This window comes from Centruroides sculpturatus, unplaced genomic scaffold (assembly GCF_000671375.1).
Source record: "Centruroides sculpturatus isolate CEXI.00-Female unplaced genomic scaffold, Cexi_2.0 scaffold379, whole genome shotgun sequence".
In the NCBI taxonomy this organism is placed as follows: Eukaryota; Metazoa; Arthropoda; class Arachnida; order Scorpiones; family Buthidae; genus Centruroides; species Centruroides sculpturatus.
In genome coordinates this window covers 583835-610340 of record NW_019384620.1, presented here as the reverse complement: position 1 = coordinate 610340, position 26506 = coordinate 583835, and the positions used below count along the sequence as shown (strand labels likewise).

Sequence of the window (26506 nt, the reverse complement as noted above, 5' to 3'; positions counted from 1 at the left end):
CTGAGCGGCTAAATTGAGTTTGCTATCGTCTGTTTAGTATTATATATAAATTATATATAAATTAGGTACTGTACATATAATTATATATTAATTATATATAAATTAGGTACTGTATATATAATTATATATTAACTTAATTTATTGTAACTTTATTATAATTATATATATGCTTTCTGCCGCCTGGCAACACGCTACGGAGATTTTAGGCTAGTAAGTTGAGTTTATTATCGTCTGTACAGTATGTAAATTAGGTACCGTAAGTCTAATACAGCACTAATTTTATACATTTCTTGTGAAAGAAACACTTCTTATTCAACGGCCATAAAAATTATTTATATTAATGATGTCTCCAAAGGTCAAGTTATTTTTCTGCGAAAAATTATTTATCAGAAATCGCGGCCGCCGTTTCGTGTGCTGTTCCGCGACGAAGACAAGCTTTGAACAACGGGCGTAGTCGAACGGTACACACTCGGTAAGTAATCCTATAATTTTTTGTTTATAGCATAGTTTATACGGATTACTCCCAAAAAATTATACGTGTTTTGGAAATGTTGAGTCGAATTAGTCTAGAATCGGTTAATTTTATAGAAGAAAACCTTTCGAACAGTCTTAGTCCGTAAAGTTCCCAGCTATCGGGCTGCGATTGGCTCATGTATTTAATCGTTCCTACAACATAAAATTCGATTAGCATGGAACGTATCTAAGCATTATAGGGGGGTCTATTGTATTCTTTTAATTGATACTGACTAATAGTTTTAATGCAATTAAATGATTGTGATGAAAGCTGAGATAACTGTGGTTAAGTTAATCAGTTATCTNAATCGTTCCTATAACATAAAATTCGATTAGCGTGGAACGTATCTAAGCATTATAGGGGGGTCTACTGTATTCTTTTAATTGATACTGACTAATAGTTTTAATGCAATTAAATGATTGTGATGAAAGCTGAGATAACTGTGGTTAAGTTAATCAGTTATCTATAACATTATCTAACAGATATAACTCTTATGATTAACAATATCACCTTATTCTATAATGTATCATTAAACATTTTCATCTGAAGAAAAGTAAAATATGTTTGGTTTAAAATTCTGCTTTAATTATTATTTTCATTTCCTACTCACTTTGAATATATCTAAACATGTCATTTATTCATCATTAAAATTTTAATAACAGAGATTTTTGACAACAAATAAGTGTTTAATTTTTTAAATAGTCTTTTAAACAATATAATTTAAATAATTATATTGTTTAAAAGACAATTTATATTTATAAAGTGTAAATGTGTAATTAGATGGTATAAATGTAAACATATTTAGCAGTTTCAGAAATATGAGCTAAAAAATCTTTAGAATACTACTAAATCTAAAAAACAATTTCTAATTATTGTTGCATATAAAAAAATAATTTAAACAAAATTAATAAAAATAATTTAATTTTAATTATCTTCCAGAGATCATAATCTATTATAAATGAATCTTTAATGCTAAATAATATTAGCCGAAAACCCCACAACATTGAACTTCATCATGTTTACAAATTCTCGGTGATCATAATTAAAGCACTCTTATTTATCAACAGTCTAAAACACTATTTAGTAGACCAAATGCAATCAAATTTGTACCAAAACTCATCATCAAACGATGACTCTTCTGTCACTACAAGTTGTGTGATTTTTTTTGCTATAGTGATACTTATCGTAAAAAGCATGATTTATTGAGGAAAGGTGGCAAATTTGGCAGCCTTAAAAGACAGTATGAGAAACATCACAAAGTGATCAATTATGGTTGCTGTTGAACACACAGTTCATTGTCTTCACATTTTACATCTTCAGAATGGAGATCACATTGAGCAATATGCCTGTGAATCACTGTCTCGATATAGCATGAGTGTCTTGTACATATAAAATATTTTTTTGCTTGCAGTATGAAAAGTGTTGCAGTGAGTTTTGGTACCAATATTATTTTTATGAAAATATCTTTTGCAAGTACAGAAATCTCACCATATCAAATTCAGTTGCATTTGAACTACTAAATATCTCTCTAGACAGCATTAATACACATACTTTAATTATGATCACCTAGTAAATAACTAATAAAGGAAAATCAATAATGTTATGCTTATGTGGTATATTCATAATTTAGGCTTCTAATTGAAATTGATCTTAGCTAATATAATAAAAATACAATAAGAAGGCTGGAGTCACACTTACAGAAAAAAAAAAAACATAACCATAATGGCAATTTTCTGTTCAGTATGAATTCCATGTTTCACACGTAAAATCGTGAAAGAAAAGAAAAATGAAATTAAAAAAAATAACAAAGTTTTTGCAGTCTATTATTATTGGTATAGACTAGTTATAAATTAATTAAATTAAGCAAATTCTACTGTAGTTTCTTTTATTCAACATTAAAAAAAATACTTTTTACAAAATAGTGGACAGAATAAATTAGTTCACATTACTAGCAGCGCTAGCATTCTGGCTCCCACTAATTCAAGCTAAACATGGTTCTCAGTTACTTTTGATTTTTTTTTTCTTTCTGAGCTTCCATGATTATGAAGCAGTTACTCAACTATCAACACATGTCAAAATGGCTGCTGGGCAGCTTACGCGGTTTCCCATTTTCAGCACAGCAGTGACATCAGCGACGTTGTAAACATGTCATCACTTCTAGTAATCTGATTGGTCAACATCTACATCTTACGGCCACAAAAAATTTTCCACTGAGCACCTCTTGAGTTGATTTTCCAGAAATTTTATGCGTGAAGGACATAAAATTTTTCTGGATTTGCCTTTCAGTTTACATTTTCAGTGGTGTTTTTCTGTAAGTGTGATTTCAGCCTAACTGTATAAACTGAAATTGCATGGTACCAAATACTTTTTCCAGTTTGGCAAGTTTCTGTTTTGAACAGGTTTTAATATATATACTAAATAACTGAAGTTTTATTATTATAAAGTCATGTTACACTGGACTGCAAATTTTAATCCTAAATTCTATACATTGGTAAGAATTAAAAAAACAATAATCAGATACATTTCATTAATAGTATCTGAAATTATTCAATAGTAGTGATGAAATTTCTGTGTGTGTAATTTTGATTACATCAAGTATTACACTAAAATTGTGTATTGAAGTACAGTCGACCCCCCTATAATTACGGTCCCTATAATTACGATTCCTATAAAACTGCGAAAAAATTGTGACGGTATCTGTAAAAAAAAGGTAAAAAACTCCTATAATTACGTAAAACATCATCGGACAGCCGAACTACTTTCCCGCCGTCTGTAGCGCCACGCTACAGAGAGATTTCTATCGTCTGGACAGTATTATATAAATTATATATAAATTAGGTACTGTACATATAATTATATATTAATTATATATAAATTAGGTACTGTATATATAATTATATATTAACTTATTGTAACTTTGTTATAATTAAATATATAATTTCCGCCGTCTAGCGTGGCGCCACGCTACGGAGATTTTACGCTAACTATCGTCTGTACAGTATGTAAATTAGGTACCGTAAGTCTAATACAGTACTGTAATTTTATACATTTCTTGTGAAAGAAACATTTCTTATTCAACGGCGATTAAAATTATTTATATTAATGATGTCTCCAAAGTTCAAGGAAGTTTTCGCAGAAAAATAAGTTGTTAGAAATCGGTCGCTATTTGCTGAGCTGTTCCGCGACGAAAACAAGCTTTAGCAATGGCGATGTCGAATGGTGCACACTCGGTAAGTAATCCTACAATTTTTTGTTTATAGCTAGTTTATACGGATTATTTCCAAAAAATATATACGTATTTTGGAAATGTTGAGTCGGATTAGTCTAGAATCAATTAATTTTATGGAAGAAAACCTTTCAATTAGCTGTAGCCCGTAAACTTGACATGTGTCGGGCTATGATTGGAAGGACTTGTAAGAAATCGGATTCCTAAAGAATGGAACGTATCTATGATCTTATAGGGGGTCGACTGTATCATATGGATAATGAATTATTTTATTGTAGGTCTTATGAGAATAGAGAAACCAGAGACTGTGTTTAATTAATACCATTCATTCATAAAATCATCAAAATTCAATGGAACTTTTTCATTTGCCTTATACCATGGTACAGGAAATAAAGTTTCTTTTAAGTAGGATATCTTTTTGAATGAATGGAATTAATGAAAAACACAGTCTGTGGTTTCTTTCTTCTCATCAAGTACTACTGGTTTATTTTTATGTTTGCTAAATTGAAATTAAACTCAGTCAAAGCCCATTTAAGGCTTTTTGATTCCCTGACAGTGTCAAGAAATTTAGATTAAACTGGAAGAAAAGAATCGACCCAAAGCAGGACGAACCCACAACTGCCGCTTACCATGTGAATGCGTCGCCAGTTATGCTATCCAGACCTCTGGTCCGATCGCCTCTTCCAGTATATTTAACATTAGGATTTAATTGTCGGCTCAGATTTGGAGATTAAATGATAAAATAATAAATAAACTGGATAGATCTAAAACCAGTCCTTTAATATGACTGGAGTTTGATAGAATTCTGTTAATAATTCAAATAATAAAACAAGTGATTATTTATTGGTATTATGCTACCAAATAATGATTGAAGGAAAATGATATATTGAAGTATAAACAATTGTTAGAAATAAAAATTACTTTGAATTTAACTCTAATTGGACCAGTCAAATAGAAGAAATGGTAACTAAAGCAGAGTTATCCTTAGAGTGGTTTAAATTGTGTTGCTAAGAACTCTTTTAACATAGGATATCTATTACAAATATTTATGGATATATGAGGGGCAGTTAAAAAGTTCCTGGAATTAGGTTCCTGCACTGTAGAGGCATGAGATATGGCAACACAGACCTAATCACCTTCAAAGTAGACCCTCCTGCACAGACACACTTGTTCCATCGATCCTGCCAATGATGAAAGCAGGCGTTGAACGCTTCCTTTGGAATCTTCTGGAGTTAGGCTGTTGTATTTGATATGATGTTCTCCCTGCTTGTGAAACGCATCTCTTTCAGGCCCATTTTGAGAGTAGGGAACAGCCAAAAGTCACTGGGAGCAAGATCTGGAGAGTAAGGTGACTGGGCAATGAAAGGAATACTTTTGTCAACGAGGAATTGCTGCACAACAACTGATGTGTGACTAGGTGCGTTGTCATGATGGAGAAACCACCTCTTCCTCATAAACTTGCTGCAGGGCTGATAGTGTCTCTGCAGCAGTTTTCCCCAATTTGCACATGTATTTGATGTTTGCATGATGCTCAAACTGGGACATTTTGCCAAATGATAAGTAGTCATGCACAACAAAGATGCTAAAGTAATAACTGTGTAAGTCTAAACTTGCACTGGCATTATCACACTGTAAATAGACATGCTGAGCTTCCTGCCACAGCAATGCATAACCTTATCTTATATTGCATTTTCTATGTAGGTAAACTCCGGGAAATTTTTTACTGCCCCCTGTATATTGGAGATGAAATTGTAATTATTTAGAAACGAAAGGACACAAATACAGAACCTGCATATATACGTAGTGTATGTATCCATATCATGGCTTAAATTATAAATGAAGGTTATGTATCACTAAATAAATTTAAACTGATAGTTAATGATAATTACATAAAGATTTTTAAATTTAGTCAATGTAAATTTTGTAACAGAAATTATAAATTTATGGTAAAACATATTTTCGTTGAATGTAATGTGTTAGAACAACCTTCAAAAAAAGTTTTGTATAACAAGAAATGAAGTTTATTTTAATGAGAATTTGTTATCATATATTTTTCAGAAAATTTATTAATTTATTGTAAATGCAATTAGATGACTGACTCACTATTACGATATTTGTTTCAATTGATTAAAATTAACCTGTGCATAATATATACTTAACATATGTAACTTATAATTAGATAGATAAAAAATCAATGCAATAGCCAATATATGTGCATGCAGTATTTTTTTTTATTAAATTAATTAAATACAAAAATAATATACTTATGCTTTCTCATCATTAATTTTCAGTTTTGTAACTAGTATTAGTTTAGTTGAACAAAAATTGCATCTTCTATTAACTCATGAAGCACAAACGTGACTATTTCAGGTTATAAGAAATTTTCACTTGTTCTAGTATGCAGAGAACAGACTATGATTATTAAAATAAACAAAATACTATTACTTCACTCTACTAAAATGAAGAAGAATTACATTAAATTAGTCTTTCACTTGATTTATTTTTTTATTACAAATTATCTTTTATTTACCTATTTTCTTAATAAAATTTTTTCAAAAAATAAATCATCAAGCTGCTTTAAACTGAACAAATCCTACTTAAAACAGTTGTTATACATATTTTTTATTTCTATGAAACACTTCCCTTTTGTATTGAAATCAATGAATATTACCTTTGTAATAATTTACTAATATGTCAGGTTTGAGAATCATTTCCAATAATGAATTAACATTTAATTTTACATCACTAAAATGATCATAAAACTATCAAACATGAAATGTTGCTGTTATTTTTTTTAAATATTCTGTCTTTTGCAATCTTTCTATCTATCTATTTTTGTAATTTTCAAAGTTTAAATCAATTATAACCTTCCAATCTAGAACTCTGCTTTTAGCATCTTATCAGTTTCTGGTGATTTTGTCATAATATTCCACATTATGACATCATTACCAGAATCAAATCCCTCACCAAGTCATAAGTATGACATGTTGTCATAATACAGAAATATAAAATTTTTGATAGATTGATAATAAATTTAAAGTTTAATTTGCTTATGTGACTTGCTATTTAATAACTGAGAATTTTTAAATTCATGAATAATTCAATAAATTTTATAATTTACTTTTTACATATTCATTTTCTACTCTTTTGGAATGATTTAAAATGCCTTTTCTTAAGTCTTAAATTCAATATTTTGACAAACTTTTATATTTTGATGGTTTAATTAAGTTGTTATTTTCATTAACTTCATTAATGAAAAATTAAGACTACACAAAATAAATTTTGAGTCCTTTTTGCCTATTAATATCTTTTTATTCCAGTCCAGGAACTACAAAAACAGCCAGCAATGTGAAGCAACACTTCCACAAATAACTGATGAACACAATCAAAAAACTTACAAAAATGATCTCGACGTCAACTCTTTTCTGTAGGCTACGACTTCTTTGTAAGTTTTTTTATTGTGTTCATCAGTTATTTGTGGAAGTGTTACTTCACATCGCTGGCTGTTTTTGTGGTTTCTGGATTGGAATAAATTGATATTAATATTAAATTTTGAGTCCAAAAAAGGACTCAAAATTTATTTTGTATAGTCTTAATTTTTCATTAATGAAATTAGTCAAAATGATTCTGGGCTTCTTTATTTTCATTGTCTACATCAGTGATTTTCAAGTGGGTGCCACTTGGGAATCACTAGGTGGGTGCTACTACCCTTTGGGAGCAGTAGAAGATTAAAGAAGAGCACTGGGATACAAAGGAATAATAGGGAGTGCTTAAAGGCAAAGGAGCATTAGGAGACATTGGAAGACAAAAGGAATAATAATTCAAACTGAAACAAGTAGGCTTACTGTTGAACTTAAAACAAATATATCTCAAAAACCAATTTTACAGTATATGACTTTATGGACAGAAGGCATAGAAATAGCATTCTCTTTGAAAACTTGGTGAGAAAATATGCAAATCACAATAATATCAATCAAAAAAACTATAACAGGACTAAAGATAAACAATGTTTGCCTGATATGAAAAGTACTATCAAGTCTTAGTATATATTAACAAAGGTTTTCATCAGCAAGATGTCAGTGCAGTGATAAAACTCGTTCCATATTTTAGCTTGCTTGCAGCACCATCTCAAAACGCTTACAAAATTTCATTAGCGAGATTGAGAAGCACTAGTTTTTTGCTAACCTAACCTAATGAAGTATGGCTATGCCATGTTTGAAGGTTTTAATTGAACTAGAAGATCAAAATTTTGTTTTAAATATGGATGAAAGAACTCTCACCTAAACGTCAAATTTCCAGCAAAACACACAAATTCAACATTCGAACGTTTTTGGCCACTCATTAATTAGACTTCATCAGGAAAAGTCAAAACGAAAATAACTGTTCTATTTATAGAATGTTGCCGCATTGTACATGTAATTTTTAAAATTTTTCAAAATTGGTTTGAACATCGGCTGTGTGACAAATATTAAATTAAGCAATGTATAGTTTCTTTTAAGAGTGTAAATAATACTTTCATGCATTTGGTATGGGAAAGTAATCTGTGTTGATGCATGTTCCTTTTATGTTGGCCTTGTAGATTTCTGCAGCCTCTAATGTTCTTATATGCTGTCTGTTGAATACTTTGTGTATTAGGGTTGCCTTCTCCCATATGGGGTAAATTCCCAGCTCAGTGGCATATCAGGCTAGGGCCATATTGATGTTTCCTTTTGCCAAGTCATATCTGTGATCACGTAACTGGGCTTGTAATGATCTGTATGTGGAACCAATGTAGGTTAGTGTCCGGTTGAACTGGTCATCCTGTAGTAGGATGTAATAAATTCAAGGTGCTTTAGCACCCTCAGTTTCATCCTTTGCGTTAGATAAAAGGCGGAACATGGTGGGTTTCCTTTTGTACACTATGTGTATGTTTAAATCCTTGGCCATTATCTTGTATTTGTGGTGGAGGGATGGTTCGTAACTTAGGACTACCCATTTCTCTTCTGCGTTGTTAATGTTAGTATTGGTGTTGGTTGACTTGCTTGATATGTGGACATTATATTGCTGATAAATGAGTGGCTGTACCCATGCTTGGATGCGATATGTTTCAGTTGTTCTAGCACATTGTTAGTATCTGAGAGCTGTGTCCAATGTGAGAGAGCTCTAGTCACAAGTGTGCGGAAAGAGGACATTTTATATGACCAAGGGTCAGCAGAGTTGGCTGGTATGAATATAGGTATGTAAGTGGGTTTGCGGTACACTGTGGTGTTGAACTTATTATCCGCTACGTGAATCTTGACATCCAAGAAATTAACTTCTGTGTGGCTTTCCTGATTAAATTTTAGTATTAATCCATAGTTGTTATTATTGAACACATCATCAACATCAGGTCTATTTCTCCATATAATCAAAATGTCATCAACGTATCAGGTATACAACCAGATGTTATGTTTCTATAATATCCCCATGCACAACTCCCAATGAAGACGCTTGAATGTTCAGCAATGTTGGCAAATTCCTACCCGGAAATTGCTCCATGTACATCCTTCGAGCAGCAGCTCCATATATATATGAAATGCAAGTCGGCAAGCTCTGCATTGGTGTAACAATGCATGTTGCTCAAAATCTGTGCAGGGAATGATGATTCAAGCCAGCAAAGTGCTTTCATCTGCTGAACTCAACAGTGTCCCCTCACAGCGTTTTCGCACCCACATTCCTATACAAAATCTGCTTATTTAGGTCCCCTCTACCTGCCTTTACATTTCTGACATATAGTTTTGAAACACCCTGTATATATATATATATATACAGAGTGTATCTATATTTATATTTTATTTTTTTATTACCTATACTTTATAATGCAATGTACTCACAGCACATTGTTTTGTGTACATTTATAATTTATCACTATTGCTTGTTAAAGATCTTGTGAGTGAAATTATTTACAGAGTGTAATTTTGTTTTAAAACTAGTAAATGTTTCATACTTTCATTAGGAATAGCAACCAATATCAAAACTTATTTTAAAAAACTCCAGACATCATTCAGTGCAGCTGACCAAGGCTTGCTCGAAAATATCGTCACTGTATTTAGCCAGATATTTTGGACCTATCTTCCCAATATTCCTTGTTGGAATTGATTGCGGCTATTAAAGATGAGTCTTGTATCTCATTGTAGTCTTTTTGAAAAAGCTAGAATTGTGATTTATAACAGATTCCAAATACACAACATTTATAATAGATGCTGTGAAAACACGATCCATTTTTATCAGCAGGATGTAGCTGTTCTTTCTAACATGTCAGCAGAAAGTTAAATATTTCAAATATCCGCTAGCAGATAGCAAGTGCTACACTGAATAAAGGAAAATGTGGAAGATATTACATAGTGATACACAAAACTGAAGTTAGTACAATTTAACAAATTAATGTAATAGCCTAGTACAAGATAATATACAGTAAAATACACAATAATAATCATTTTTAAAAAAATGCAATATACAGTCGATTCTGGTTATTAGCCTGGTCAGTTAGTAGGTCATGCCACATATTAGAACAAAACATTCAAAAACAGAATCAAATCCTGTAACACAAGTATAATTTACTTCGCCTACTGACCCCAAAATGCCACTTACAAGTTAGTAGTCCTGCTGGCACAGTATTTTTCTTGGAAAAGTAAACAAAAGAGACATGAATTTGGATATTTTCGGCTTTTCCATATGTGACCTTTTCCTTTATCAGCCATCAATCATGATTAAGAAACACAAGAAACATTCTAAGAGTGCAGGCCTTGTTTTCCCCTTTCTCACTCAATTGTGTCAAATTGGCTCGATCACTCATATGGACCACATTTTTCAATAAGGTGTGTACTGCTGCCACACAAAATGACAAGACAGAAATTCTTCATTCCCTATCTCACATCCTGACCCCACTTTTATCTTTGTTGCCATTGACTGTCTGGAAGGCAGACTGAGCACTTGTCCTTTGGTCCTCCAGTGTTCGATTCAAGATGTCATGGACAGAATTGACGCTTGCTAAGAAAATTGATCTGCTAGATCAAATCAGAAGAGAACCTCCTAGCAACAGCTACCAGCAACTGGCAGAGATGATGGGTGTGTCCAGAAACACAATCTCACACTTGATAAAGCCAGGAAGACAAACTTCAAGAAGAATGAACATCTTGCAAAGGAAGCAAAGGAACAATTCAGAAACGGAAATGTGAGGGCAAAGATCTAGAAGTCGAAGATGCTCTCAATCAATAATTTGCCACTGTAACTGCAAAAGGTGTTTGTGTCAGTGGTCCAATGCTCAAATGCCAAGCAGAGGTCGCTAATGTGAGAGTAGCCAAGGTTACGGAGTAAGTAGTACTCGAGTAACACTTACAGGCACTAGTCGGTAAGACCAGCTCTCGGTTGTCCAAGAATGGCCTTTCCCTGTCGTAGGGAACGAGTGTGGAGGGCTTTACGGTTATATTATAATTTAGAGCGGAAGTTGGTGATAGCGAATTCACCTTCTTCCTTCGTCAGGTTCCCGACACCAGTTTGTCAATTTATAGAGGCGCGGACAAACACGCGATAACGATCTGATTCGGAATGAATTGAGGAGACATTCTTATATAATAAACATAAGTAAAATTTAATAAATCCAAACAACGAATACAGAAAATCAATAACAACGATTATATGACAAGTTAAAGGTTACGACTAAATCTATGCTAATGCGCGATCGAGAGAGAGCTCACAAAATGATTCTAAACATACGACCTGTTAGTTGTCGTCTTCGTTTCTGTAGATATAGGACACCTTGTAGATAGGGTTCATCTTCCTTTCGTATGGGAGATTAATTCGTGCACAAAATATAAAGATATCACTTCTTCTAAGTGTAGACTCGGGACTTAGTCTATCGGACTCCGTTATGGGCGTTGGCCATCAGGAGGAAACGTATGTGGAGTCTGGACACTTTCAAATCGGTCGGAGGACTCCCCGAATTATGACTAATTTCTCCTTTTATTTCCAAACTTCGTCCAATCATCGTATAGTAACTCTTTCGTGAGAACGGATGAGAGGGGGATGAATGAGGGGTAACCATTTCCCATCGGAGCGAGATTTTTAACCAGATATGGGAAAAACAGCGGATGTTCTCCTCGATGAAAGGAAATAACATTTGTCATCTAGTTTTTCCCACGTCTAAAACAATATTTTTCTCACCAAAACGAAGTATTATTTGGTGACATTATTTAAGCATATTTAATAAAAATTATTAAATGAGGCCTAGGGCCTTCCGGATCTCACATTACTCCCTTATCTTCAAAAATCACACTACAATTAAAGAAGGCGTGATTTTTCACTGCAATACATAAATTCGAATTTCACTCTCTCTCTCTAAAAATTGCGTTACACATAATACTGAAATCATAAAAGTATACAATATTTCAAATTAAATTCAAAATTGAAATACATGGAAATAATATAATAAACAATTCATCAGATTAATAGTATTACTAAAATAAACATAATGAACACAGGTGTCTTCGTCTTGAATTGACGGTAAAAGTGGACATAGTTCGTCACTTGTTTCGAATGCACCTCTCTGTTGCTGAGAGTCTCTATGGCAGCACACTCTGTTGGCTGACTTCTTATAGTTTCACAAATTCAAGTATATTAGAAGATCATGTGATGTCTTCTTGTTTCAAAAAAAAGCACCTGCTAAAAGTTCAAAGTTCAATGTGCAGTTCAAAATGATATAATGTGTCTTCTTCCTGTATGTTGACACACTTCCTTTTCTGCTAAAATTTCATTTAACATAACCACAAAAGTTCAGGTGGTTGAGTTCATTAAAGGTTGTATGACTCCAGGGTCATTTAAATCTATCTTGGGCAAAGTTCAATTTCACCAATGTATTTTCAAGTGAAAAGGTAGTATGTTTAACAAATACATATCTCTAATAAAGTCTCTCTCTCTCTTAATACTACTCTAAGTCTTATATCTAGACTATTCTATATAATATTATGTCTATTCAAATCTATCACTTTAGTTTATCAATTTGAGTGGGGTGTACATTCCTTTGAATAAGCTTTTTGTTATTATTAGGAAAGGTACTTACAAACTAAAAATATATGTAGCTAAAATCGATCCTTATATAATCAAAAATTTTCAATCAAGAATGAAATTATCATCTCAAAAAGCAAATTAAAATTAAAGTCGATACGGTCGAACTAAAGTCGATATGTTCGAACAAAGTGCTTCTTTGTCTGTGTTGAGCTTGAAGCTTGTTCAGTTGAGCTTCCAACAGGTTCGACTATTTCCGTTTCTTCTTCTTCTGCATTATTTCTTTGAGGAATTTCTTGAAGTGGAATGTCCTGTTGTGACAGTTCCTTGATCCTCTTCTCAAATCTTCGTTTCCAACAAATATGCTTGACTATATAATATGTGCAGATAAGTAGAATTAATATTCCTATACTTCCAAGGATAATCCATATGTATGTGATTGGAATTGTTGGAGTGTTTGATATAAAAAGATCTTCATTTTCTTTCAATAATCTATCCAAATCTTTCTTCATTTGCTCGTATGATTTTTCTGCTACCTTAATGTCATCATCTGTTTGTTTCTTAGAATTCTCTTTATTCCTCTTAGGATTTTCTGTAGTATTTATACTCTCTTGCAATTTCTCTAATTCCATCTTGGAAAATATTGTTTCAATTGGAGGTATAATAAACTTAGGACTGCTTCTTGTGTGAACAGTTGATCTCATGTGAAAATGTGAAGTGAGGATAATTCCAGGTAAGTATCCTATACATGTATTTGGCAATCTTATGATTCCAACATTATTCAATTTACTTATATTAGAAGGTAATGAATGCAAGTTATTTTGTTTAGCAGAACATTTCACTACTAATACTAATGTAGAGGGTGTAGAAAATACCCATGTTCCTTGCTTGTCTATTCTTCTAAAAATTGGATAAAATTCCTTTACAATTTCTTTGGAACAAAGTTCTGTTACCTTCTGATCATTTCCGATGTATAAAGAATATTCGCAGCTCTGATGTGGAGCTCGAAATATCGGAACGTCCGGTGAACAAACAGCAAACTGTGATATTTGGCAAACAGCCAATTCGTGATGACGTAACAACATGTACGATTGACGATCCATTGACAATGCTAAAATGGGATATTCAGTCTTAAAATATGCATAAGCTTTCAATACAGGAATATATGTAGGTAATCCCAAAATTTCGTAAGCATCGAAATATCCACTGGGAGCTTTCAATGTCATTTTCGCAAAAATTCTTAATTTTCCTGGAAGTGCGATAGCAACTGTAGTAACCCATTGGTAAAATTTAAAGAGAGTGTCAGCTTTGACTTGTTCTATCAATGAATACTCTTCCGGAAGTTGTGGTTGTATTTCTCGTAACGTACGATACATCACTTCCTTTGAGATAAAATACGAGCTTAATTTTCCTTGTTCTAAAACGTCGATAGCTTCTCTTAATTCAATTATTTGTGTGTGAAATTCTTGCATCGCAAATTCTATATTCCTCATAATAATTTCAAATGCTAAATCATATCGATATATTTTTAGTAAGTTCTCGAAGGAATCTTGTCTTCTAATGGGGCAACTCCCTTGTCTTCAAGAATGTCTATTATTCTTTTTCCTCGGATATAGCTCATGAAATAACTATATCTTTTAATTAATTATTTCACTTAGTACTATTTAACATTAATTCTAAATCAAATTCAAGGAAACCAACATTTTCGATATTTCTTTAGGAAGAACTTGATCTACTAAGGTGGGAAGTAATATTTTTCTAATTCTCTAGTTTCTCGATGGATTGCGTCATCTTCCTTTTCCTGTCCTGTATAGTTCCGCAATCTCGAATGCTTAAAAGTTCTATCGAGTTTTTCTATTTGCGTACGATTTCATTTCCTTTCTTTTTATTTTATTTCTTAGTATTACTATGATTTATTTCACTTCGTATTCCAATATAAAAATTTTCATCTAATTATTTTATCCGACTGATTTACATAGGATTTACTATCATCTTGAGAGGTAAGTTCAAGTGTTCGTAAATTCCTTATCGTTCGGTTTAATCTGCTACTAGTATTTCTTAATCAAGAAGGGAAGTAATAAGGATGATTCAACAATATATCTGCATTGATAAGCGACTTCCTATTTAANGCCTTTTTCTCTATCAACTTCAAGAGCAGAGTCTAGTTTCAACATCTACCAATGCTGTATCTATATTCTCAATCCACACTTGCATTCTATCTAAACACTCTAAAAGTACTTGTAGTTTACTATTTGAAAAAGCTTGCAATTTTAACAGAAGTCAAATTCCTTCTTCAACATTAATCTCCTTTTTGGCACTTATATAAGACAAGATCAACTGTTCCATTGACTCACCTGAGACATTTTCCTCGCTTCCAATTTGTTTTCTTACATGTCGTGGTGATCCGTCTTGCGATAGTGGCGAAAAAGTTTTCCTTTTCTGAGCCTGAAACGCTGACATTTTTCAAGAAAAAAAGCAAAAATAAGTCAAATCACTAGAGAGTAAAAATTTTCACACCAACAGCCATGAGTCAGATAGCACCCCCTAACTATTGATTAAATTAGAGTTCATTATGAAATTATGAGCTCATAAAACTGTATCTAACTTTAAGCTTTGTGATCTTAAAGGAAGGGCATATGATGATGACATTAAGCTTTATTTATTTTATTAAATAAAGCTAAAATACTGGAACCTTATTTCTTCATTTTGACAATTATATTGAAATGAGTAACATCCATGATTCCATTATAATTATTTTATTATGAAAGTGTTGCCAATTGCTTCTTCACACAGTACGGCACTGTTGGAAAGAATCTAGCAACAATAATATTTAGAACTATAAAAGTTTGTCGTCTTATCCTAACTCGGGTCGGCAACCTTTTGAGTCGGAAGAGCCAAAATTACAATTTACAAAATTTCAAATTTTTTAAAGAGCCACAAAATTTTTTCTTGCCAACAATAAATAGTACTCGTGTAAATAAAGTTTTTTGATAAAAAAACTAATCTATTTATGCATAAGAAAAAATATCTATTTATTCATATATAAGTAGTGTTTTTCACAACAAATTAGATAATAGAAACATCCGACGACGGCGTCATTCAAGAGCTTCTGAAGGACTGAAGACAGTGACGACGCGTGTCACGGGGGAGGGGTGCGGTGAAAAGAGAGTACAAGTGGCTGAGAGATAGAATCGGTGCCTAATCCTCGTTAATCGATTCAGAACGATTTTTAAATGTTTTTTTTTTTGATAAAATAAATATTTGCGTATGGAACTAAAGAGCCGCAGCTTCACATCCAAAGAGCCGCATGTGGCTCGCGAGCCGCAGTTTGCCGACCCCTGTCCTAACTCAATAGTTGAACATGATGATTTAAGGATGCTACTTATTAAATTAACAGAATTGGATGCAAAAAAATTATTCTCACTGCATCAGACCCATCCTTCACATTAATTATTTTTATATTAAGTAAAGTATTTTAAGACAATTTTGGAAAATTATTTTTTTGGCTATAAATTATAAAGTTCTTAAAATTTTATTTCAATTTATTATTTTTTACTGATTTCATATGAATGCTAATGAAATATACAGACTAAAAGAAACAGTAGTCTGAAAAAATTTGGGAAACACCGGTTTAAATGTTTATTCTGTGGTACTAGACCTGTTACCTAGTAACTGCAAATCACACTGATATCCATTACTCAATTATCATTTTATCAAAGAATAATTAGAAAACACCTATTATTTATTAATTTTAAAGAATTTTAAAACTATGTTACAAATTTTTATATTCTTTTTAATTATTGCATTAAATTATTTTCGTTTTTGTATTATTGGTTTTTTAAATTGATTTTATATTTTCCTGTCAGCTTTGATATTTTTAGAGGTGTTTATTAAAGCTCTAAGATTTTGTCTTTTTTCATAAAAATAAATCATTATAATTTATACACATATAATAACAATGAATAGTTTAAATAGTTTTGTTCATTGCTTTTGCCCTTAGTTACATTAAATTATTGTGATAACCTAATCAGTTATTTAAATTTTAGGGCTTATCACACCAATGAATATGATATTACAAAAAATTTAGCTTATTTTATATCTAAATTTACAATACAATAAAAGTTTTTACAATAATTGAATCTAAAAAATATACAATACACCCAAAATGCATTTCAAACTCTTTTGGAATCCTTTTCCAGTTGGTGTTTTTTATAAAAATAATAATAAAAAATATATGTATACATAAAAAGGTTTAAATAACCATGAAGACATCACAATTAAAGAAACTGACTACAATAGATTCTATCTTTTTTTCTATTTTCTCTATAATCAATGCAGCCATGGACAGAACTACACATAAATTAAAAATAATTAATGACAAAATTACGTTTATTATTAAGCATTAAAAAGTAATGGCAATAAGTTAAATATAAAATAAACTAAATTTTTTTGTAATATATTCACTGATGTGAAAAGCCCTAACATTTAAATAACTGGTTAGGTTATCACAATAATTTAGTTTAAATAGTGTTATATTTTATTGTTTTTTTTAAATTTAAGAATACATAAGTAAAAATATATTTAAATAATTTAAACTGAAAGTAATATAAATTTTCATGGATGATCATTATAAAAAAAATGAAAGCATTGCTCAAAAAAAATTTTTTTTTTTGCAAATTATACTAATGAGACTTTTTGATAATACAAAATATATTTCCTAAAATCTGAATAATAAATTGAAAAACAAATTAACTAGTGATTAAATTCTAGAACTGAAAAAAAAAAAAAATTCCTGTAAAAACAACTCAGATAGTCATCATACATATCTATTTTGTATTGTGTTACTTTGCATTTATTTTTTATTTTTTCGTGGAAATAGAATATATAATTTTAAAAATTTATATTAAAAATTTCTTCCTTTAAAATCTTTGTCAAAATAAATTAATTATTTATGCTTTTGTATTTATATTATTCCAAGCAGTCATCATCACTATCATTATCATATTCTACATATAATATAATCGAGCTGGGTTGATAATGATAATAATAAGCGCAGAGCCCAAATGGTTAGGAGTTGAAAGTTGAAATTTGGTACACAGTTAGGGTATGTCAAGAGAACATACACTAAGAAGGGATTTTTCGAAGTTCCTTCACCACAGAAGAGAGAGAGAGAGAGAGAGAAAGAGAGGGTTAAGGATTACTCTGAAGAATTTGGCTTCTACTGTATACTATTTTAAATGTCTTTTTTGCATTTATGCAGGAAATTGAACATATTTTTAGACCTTTCTAAGAATTCTCAACAATATTTAGTGTTCCATTGTATATAAAGTTGACATGGGGAGTGCATGCACATACATTCGCTTTATTAGAACTCTTTGTCTTAATGTTCGATTTTATGTTTGAATTTATATTTCTGAATGATTTAGGAAGATCCAGCTTATTTTTCGAATTTAGTAAACATGAAGAAGAACCCAGAAGGGGTTATGAAAATGTTTGTTATTCATCACTTAGTGGTACTATGCACTGGTTAGTGGTTGCTGTGAATCTTAATTATCGTTATCCCAGTGTGGTAAGCAGATATCTAAAAATTTTCTACTTTGTCTCGTAAGAGAGGAGACCTAATTCCTGCACTCGGTGAAAATGGGTAAGATCAGCTATAATCTAATAATCTTAATCTTTGCTATCGTTACTTTTTGTCTAAGCAACGCCAAGCTCAACTGCTAGTTTATAATAAAAGTGTATTTTTAACTTTCTGTACTACTATGCCATGAAACTTATCCTATATTGTATTTGTATAAATAAATAAAATAAGCAATAATGTATGTGTATGTGTTGTATGTATCTGTACTTGAGATTCACACAATAATAAAGTTAAGTATGTATCTATAAAAGGAAATCTGATATTTAAAAACATTAAAATTAAAAAATTAAAAGTAACCTTACTTTAATTCCATAGTATCAAATAATTTTTAAATTTCTGCTTAAGAATTTACTTATTAAGTCAAATAAATACTTAATGAAATTTCAAAATAAAAATACTCACTTTGTTCTTCTAAGTATTTATTTTGTTTCTTTAGATCATCAATATCTTGTTGATGAGCAGAGTTTTTCCTTCTCATAAACTGAATGTACTCTGCTGCTTTTTTCAATATTTGGGCTCGAGAAGCCTAGCAAAATAATAGGCACAACTAAAAACAGTTATTTAAAACTAAACTAGTTCTAATTTAAATTTAATCATCAACACAAATATTTAATATAAAAGTCAATGTTCTTCTAATTTCAATATAATTAATAAATTTAGAAAATAATGAAAGTTATATACACATCACAAATGTAAATAATTATTACATTTATTAAATATATAATTAATTATATTAATTTTTAACAATAAATAGTTAAAATCTATTTTTTTAATTGTAAACCATTCAAAATTTTCATTACCAAATATACAATTTATGACATTTTATATGTAATTAAATGCCTTATACTTTATATTTGAATCACTGGCTACTTTTTCAAAAATACTTTGGTAAAACTTCCAACAAAATTAAGAAGTTTATGCAACTACTTCAAGTAAACAAAAATTTTGATCCAATTTCAATTTAAGTTTGAAAAGAAAGAGTAAAACAAAATAAATAAAAAAATGAAATACTTACTTCTTGATTATATTCTTATTACTAATGAGTAATTTCAATAAACTTTATCAAATAGTATTTTGTATATACATCATTTTAAAAATTAAAACATTTTTATGACTACCTTATATAAATTATAAGATACAAAAAATTGTTATTATATAAAATGTAAAATAAAAGAATCAGTTTTATAGATTATTACTACTATATAGGTATGCTAAGTTCAATTATCTTCAACTATAGGCCAAAAAAGTGGATAGATCATGGCTCTCTATACTTCCATATTAATGAAAATTATAATTTATTTTTGTTGGGTGGAGCAAAAGATCAAAAAATTATAGTAAATAATTAAAAGCTCTTGAGTGCAACTGAAAGTACAGAGACATGTAGTATAGAGTTGCCACCTCTCTTGCAATTTGTTGTGTATAGAGAGGTCTCTCCCAGATTACAAAATGTAACCTGGAAGGCTCAAATCTCCCAGAATCTACCAACCAAAAGACAAAATTACTACAACTCATTCACATAAACAAAAATATAACACTCCTCATAAACCTCTGGGTGCCCAGCAACAAAATTTACAGGTTAACAAATGTTTTCAACCCCTTCCAAGCTTTAACTTGTGAGCCTGAAAATGTTTGTTTACCATGAATTTTGTCACTGGGCACCTGGAGGTTTTTGAGGTGTGTTATACAGTAAGTCCTTTGTGTTTGAACTATGCAAACAAAAAACTAAAAATCAGGATTTATATTTTTGTTAAATTTAAATGAAAAATTAGTCTACATTTTAAGAATGATTGTAATCCATTTTGTCATAATCTCCAATAGACAGTACTCTCGTAAATATAATTGTTATCCCGACAAAAATAATTTTCAAAAAATTTTTGGAAAAAAATAAAATAATTAACATCAAATTTTAATAGCAGTATGATAATATACTTTGATAACATAATGGTATGTCCAGAATTTTTGCAAGAGATTTTTCTATTTGAGAATTGTGCCCTCATTCTTCATATAAATGGTAAAAGTAAAGTAACTCAGGAGGAAATCCTTCTGACAACCAAATTAACTCTGAACATGCAATGTTATATTAGAAACAAAATACAAGTGCAAACTAAAAAGTAAATGCAATTTGTGTATAATACTAAATGTTAAAAAAGGACATTTTGTTAGTAGGTTGTACTTAGTTTGGTTCTGAAGTGGTGATATTTTTTCAAATTCACTAATGAATGTTAATACAATATGGAGAAAATTCCAAAATGATAAAATAAATATAACCCATGAAGATTATCCAGGCTATTTTCAATCTCAATACTAGTACTGTATATATTATTAATTGAGTCAATGTTCTATTTAAGAAAGCAGATAGATTGCTTTTTGTTATTTCTAGCAGATTAAATATCCTTAATTACAAAAAAAGTAATGTATTAAATGGCTTAACAAACAGCCAGGTAAAGGAAACAAGCAATTATTTATTGTGACATCGTCACAATGCCAGGCTGCAATTTTTAATATTTTTAATTTATTTCATTTAAAAAATATGCTTTCCACATCAAATTAGTAGTGGCTTGCCCCTGTACATCATATTTTTCCTGTTAGCAACAGAGTCATGCTGGTCACCTATCTAACTCCTTTCAAGTGAAATGTTTTAATTGGAAAAAAAAAAAATAATAATAATAATAATGTGACTTCTGATTTGCTTCAGAAATTTGTATATAGTTAATTGGGGGCTCCTGCTCCAAAGGTTTCCATATCTGGTCTCAAGTTTCATCTATCTAATTCTGTTCTCGAGATTAAAAAAAGATAGACGGATGGACAGATGAATGACAGTGGGAATTCATAGATCTATGATTTTTTCAAATTGCAGCCTACTGTATATGCATTTTGTAATATGCATATATAGTAGAAACTCAATTTAATGTTATCTGATTTATTGTAATTTTTCACTGGTCCTTTCAAATCTTTCTAAACCAGTGATGACATTATCACATTTAACATCTTTCAATTTTATATATTTTTGGGATTTAATGCATCAAAAACAAAATCCTTCAATAAATTTTCACCTCAAATAACATTAAAAAAAAACCCACCATATTTTATGTTTGGATGAAATATAGTACAATCAGGAGAATTATGAAAGTTCAACAAATTATTGGGATCATTGTTTCTACCATGTAGAAGTGAGAGAACACCATATTCTAGTTTTTGCAATTTGGCAACCATCACTGGATCCAAGATTGGCATAGTAAGTAATGCAATATCAACTCAATTTTCAATGTCCACTGTAGATTCCATAGTCCAGATACAGTATGATTTCTATAGACCAGATATGGTATTCCTGTNAATAAAAATTATTAAATGAGGCCTAGGGCCTTCCGGATCTCACACTAAGAAGCTGAATCACCACGATTTCAAAGCAACAGATGGTTGGTTATCTCAATGGAAATTAATGCATGAAATCAAATTTAAGAAAGCTCATGGTGAGAAGGAAAGTGCCAATGCTGCAAGTGCAGATGAATGGAAAAACACCAAATTGCTTGAACTTCTGGAGAAGTTTTCTCCAGATGACATCTACAATGCAATTGAGCCTGGAATTTATTATCATGCTATGCCAGATGGCTCGTTATGCTACAAACACGTTGCTTTATCTGGTTCCAAGAAAGCAATGGATTGCATAACTGTGTTGTGATGCTCGAACTTATCAGGTATATTATAATTTTTGGCCTGTAAAAATTGTCCAGAAGACAAAAATAATACTCTCAAGTATATATAATTTGAAACATCCTGTAAAGGCTGAATATTAAAAAAAACCATCTCTTTCTGGGTGATTATCTGCCACCTTCTTGAATATCATTACTTTTGTTTTAAAAACATTTATAGTTAATACATAGTCACAGCAAAATTACTCCAGAAATACAGTGTCATCAGCATACATTAATACATGTAACTCAACTTGATCAGAGAGAAAAATCCAGTTAAGTCAGATTTAGCAAGTTGAACTAGCAGATCATTAACATACAAATTAAAAAGTAATGGGCTCAGAATTTCACCCTGCAAAACTCAAATGTCATTACCAAATGAATCAGTCATTCTGGCTAATATCTTTACTCTTGCAGTAACTTTGGTATGTATAATTGATATATATATCAATTATAAGGCCAAGAAACTGTTTATTCATGCCCATTCTTTCCAATAGACTATAAAACTTTGTGATTAACAGTTTCAAAAGCAGATTTAAAATCTGCAAAAACAGCATACAGTTTTCCTCTCTTTTTCTGCAATTTTAATTTTATCAATGCATTTAATAAATATTTGATCCTGACACAATTGGCCAGATCAAAAACCTGCTTGCTCCTGACACAAAATATCATATTTAATAATCCAATCTTCTAAATTTTTATTTAATAAGGACAAACAGTTTACTGATTACAGGAACCAAAGATAGAGGTCAATAATTTTTGGGGTCATACACATCACCTTTTTTTATATATTGGAATAATAAAAGATTCAATCCATTTTTCTGGGAAAGTAAAATCTCTTTTAATAGCATTAAAAACTTCTAATGTCATAAAAAGAAAGTTTTCTGAAAAACACATTAAATATTTTGTTCTAATAAAATGGAATCCAGGTTTAAAATAGTTAACAGCTCCTTTTAGCTACTCCAGTGTAAAATCTGTAAACCATTCCATTTCTATTGGAAACACTTTATACACATCCATTGACAATTGTTCACCATTAATATATAAAGAATGTTCTTTGGAGAATTTAGTAGCATAAAAATTGAACCAGCTTTCCAAGGGAATTCTTGAATTATAATCTGACGGACTTTTACGCTTAAAGATATTAATTATTTTCAGGTTACATTTAAAGATATTAATTATTCAACATCATAAATTAAATTTAGAGACATTGCCACCTTTGCTATACATTCTACTAAATCATAAGATGTGAGATTTCCTCCATATTCTTGTGATAAAACATTATCTAATGTAACAGCAAATGAAGATTTAGATTCCTCTCTCCATATTGCATGTTTACCAAAAAATTGACTATTAGAAACTTTGGATGAAATCAGTGAAGTTGTTAAAAGAACAGGTGAGTGGTCTGAGCTTATCTCTGATAAAACACAGAAATCATTTATAACACAAGAGTATATTTCTTGTGACACTATTACAAAATCAATTACACTGGCTCCCTTGATTGCATGGGAAGTAAAATTACCTTCTTTATATCCTGTCAATAAACCATTTAGACAAACTAAACTATTATCCTCACAAAAATGATAGAGAATTTTTCCTCTGTTATTAACTGTAGAAACGTTCAAAACTGAAAGCAATTTGTCAATCACTGGTAAAACATGACAAATAATCAGGATGTCCCATTGTAGTGTTAAAATCTAAACATAAAATCAAGTTAGTTCAATGTAGCAAGTAATCTTCTATAATCAACAAAGTATTTTTGAAATTATTGTCATAAGTACTGTTGGGCAGAATATAGGACACTATTAGCTTGTAGTGTTCCGACACTTATTGGTTGTTATTGGTTTTGTACATATACATATATATTATACTGTATACCATTTGTACAGTACATAGCTTTGTGTTAGTTTTATTATGCTTATTATTGTATTGGGTTTTTCTTTTTTTTGGTCTGTTTTTGTTTGTTGTTCATGGTTGACATGTGACTTTCTCTTTCTGAACCACCTTTTTAGAGGTGTGTGTAAGGGGGTTTGTTGATTGGTTGTTAAAAAGGTCATGTGGGGACAGCAAGACATGGGGTATAAATAAAAGATCCAGAGATGGAAAGGGACTTTTCTTTTTCTTCGTCCATTCATCTTGGTTGGTGTGATCGTTGGGATATCAAGAAGTCACGTGTGTGAGGAAGGAGGAAACTGTCCGAAATATCAGAAAAAGGCTAAGGACTAATATCGTATTCTATCCAAGGTGGTTTAGCAGACAACAGAGTTAAGGGATTCATAAAGGAAGTAGAAGTGTATGAGGTATTGTCATAAGCAATTATTTTGTCTTCGCATGGTACTGTCAGTTTGACATCCTTGTTCAAGTTCAGAACTACTATGAGTTCATGGTTCTCATCGAACTTTCCTTGCTAATTAAATTTTTTTGTGTAAACTTTGTTATGCATTAACATAAGGGGATGGAGAGGGAAGGTAGCGTGCTATTTGTACTCGGAACATGAGAAAGAAAAGGAGCATCGCAGAGGAGGTCATATGAAACTTTTGTTTGCCGAGCAATTGTTAGTTATAAATAAATCCATTTCTGTAAGCCAACTTGTTATTATTTGTAGACCAGTAGACTTAGGTCTAGCTCAAGGGTCTCAACAAGATGGATATTAATTAACTCCTCAGTGTCTAGTTGTAAAATCAGTATAAACTGGGTCTGAAATATCAATTTAACCTTAAAGATTACATTTGATCTGAGTCCGACAAGTAAGCCTCCACTGGGTCTTCCAGGTCCCTCACAACTGTGAGATATTTAGTGATAAATTTTATAGTCATCAGAAAAAATTGATTCAATTGCCAAAGATGTATGCCATGTTTCCACCAGACAGATTATATCCATATTATATATCAAGTTCCAGAAGTTAGGGAAACAGAATTTATTATGTAAACCTGCAATATTGTAAAAAAGAAGTTTCATGTTATCATCTTTGTTCAAATATTGGACTTCATATTGGTCATCTTTGACTTTATGTTATCATGTTGTTTGTCATTATAAACCATATTCCTAAAAAACATTGTTCTCTGCCTGTTTGGAAGATTTCACCATTGTAATTAAATGCAAATATCTTGTCATCTATGAATAATCTGTTATATCGTAATTTAACAATCTTGGCTCCTTTTAAATGCATTTCTTTACAATATAGCCTTAATTTGTTTCTGATAAGTCTGGTATTCCGCAAATAATCATCATTAATAAATATATTTAAACTTTTTAAATTACTAATATTTTTATAAATTTTTAATTTGTCTCCAAAATTAAACTCACAAATAATCAGTCTTTTTATATTTGGTTTAAATTTTCCAACTCTAAAAGCATATTTAATATTGACATCTGTAATCTTTAAATTATCATTAAAAAGTTTTGAACCTTAACTAAACCATCATCCATTTTATCATTATCCTCTAAACCTGAGATTACAATGTTATTCTTTCTTTCTTTATCTTCTAGTCTCATTAACTTTTCATGGAGATTATTGGATATTATATCTATTTCTGTATTCAATTTGGCATTTTTAACATAGCCTTTTTCTCTATCAACTTCAAGAGCAGAGTCTAGTTTCAACATCTACCAATGCTGTATCTATATTCTCAATCCACACTTGCATTCTATCTAAACACTCTAAAAGTACTTGTAGTTTACTATTTGAAAAAGCTTGCAATTTTAACAGAAGTCAAATTCCTTCTTCAACATTAATCTCCTTTTTGGCACTTATATAAGACAAGATCAACTGTTCCATTGACTCACCTGAGACATTTTCCTCGCTTCCAATTTGTTTTCTTACATGTCGTGGTGATCCGTCTTGCGATAGTGGCGAAAAAGTTTTCCTTTTCTGAGCCTGAAACGCTGACATTTTTCAAGAAAAAAAGCAAAAATAAGTCAAATCACTAGAGAGTAAAAATTTTCACACCAACAGCCATGAGTCAGATAGCACCCCCTAACTATTGATTAAATTAGAGTTCATTATGAAATTATGAGCTCATAAAACTGTATCTAACTTTAAGCTTTGTGATCTTAAAGGAAGGGCATATGATGATGACATTAAGCTTTATTTATTTTATTAAATAAAGCTAAAATACTGGAACCTTATTTCTTCATTTTGACAATTATATTGAAATGAGTAACATCCATGATTCCATTATAATTATTTTATTATGAAAGTGTTGCCAATTGCTTCTTCACACAGTACGGCACTGTTGGAAAGAATCTAGCAACAATAATATTTAGAACTATAAAAGTTTGTCGTCTTATCCTAACTTGGGTCGGCAACCTTTTGAGTCGGAAGAGCCAAAATTACAATTTACAAAATTTCAAATTTTTTAAAGAGCCACAAAATTTTTTCTTGCCAACAATAAATAGTACTCGTGTAAATAAAG

At 30.8% G+C, this 26506-nt stretch overlaps 1 protein-coding gene across 5 annotated transcripts in view; it reads right to left on the bottom strand.

Moving 5' to 3' along the window:
- LOC111625447 (protein max-like) overlaps positions 1-26506 on the bottom strand; it is a 126945-nt gene that overhangs the window by 10705 nt on the left and 89734 nt on the right. For 3 of the 5 annotated variants that reach the window (XM_023368595.1, XM_023368596.1, XM_023368597.1), the window contains 2 exons: positions 18805-18928; positions 15116-15214 (listed from right to left, as the gene is read on the bottom strand). In XM_023368595.1, coding sequence (XP_023224363.1) covers positions 15116-15214; positions 18805-18928 — 223 coding nt within the window. The remainder of the gene's footprint in view (positions 1-15115; positions 15215-18804; positions 18929-26506) is intronic. The other 2 variants (XM_023368598.1, XM_023368599.1) reach the window with 1 other exon arrangement.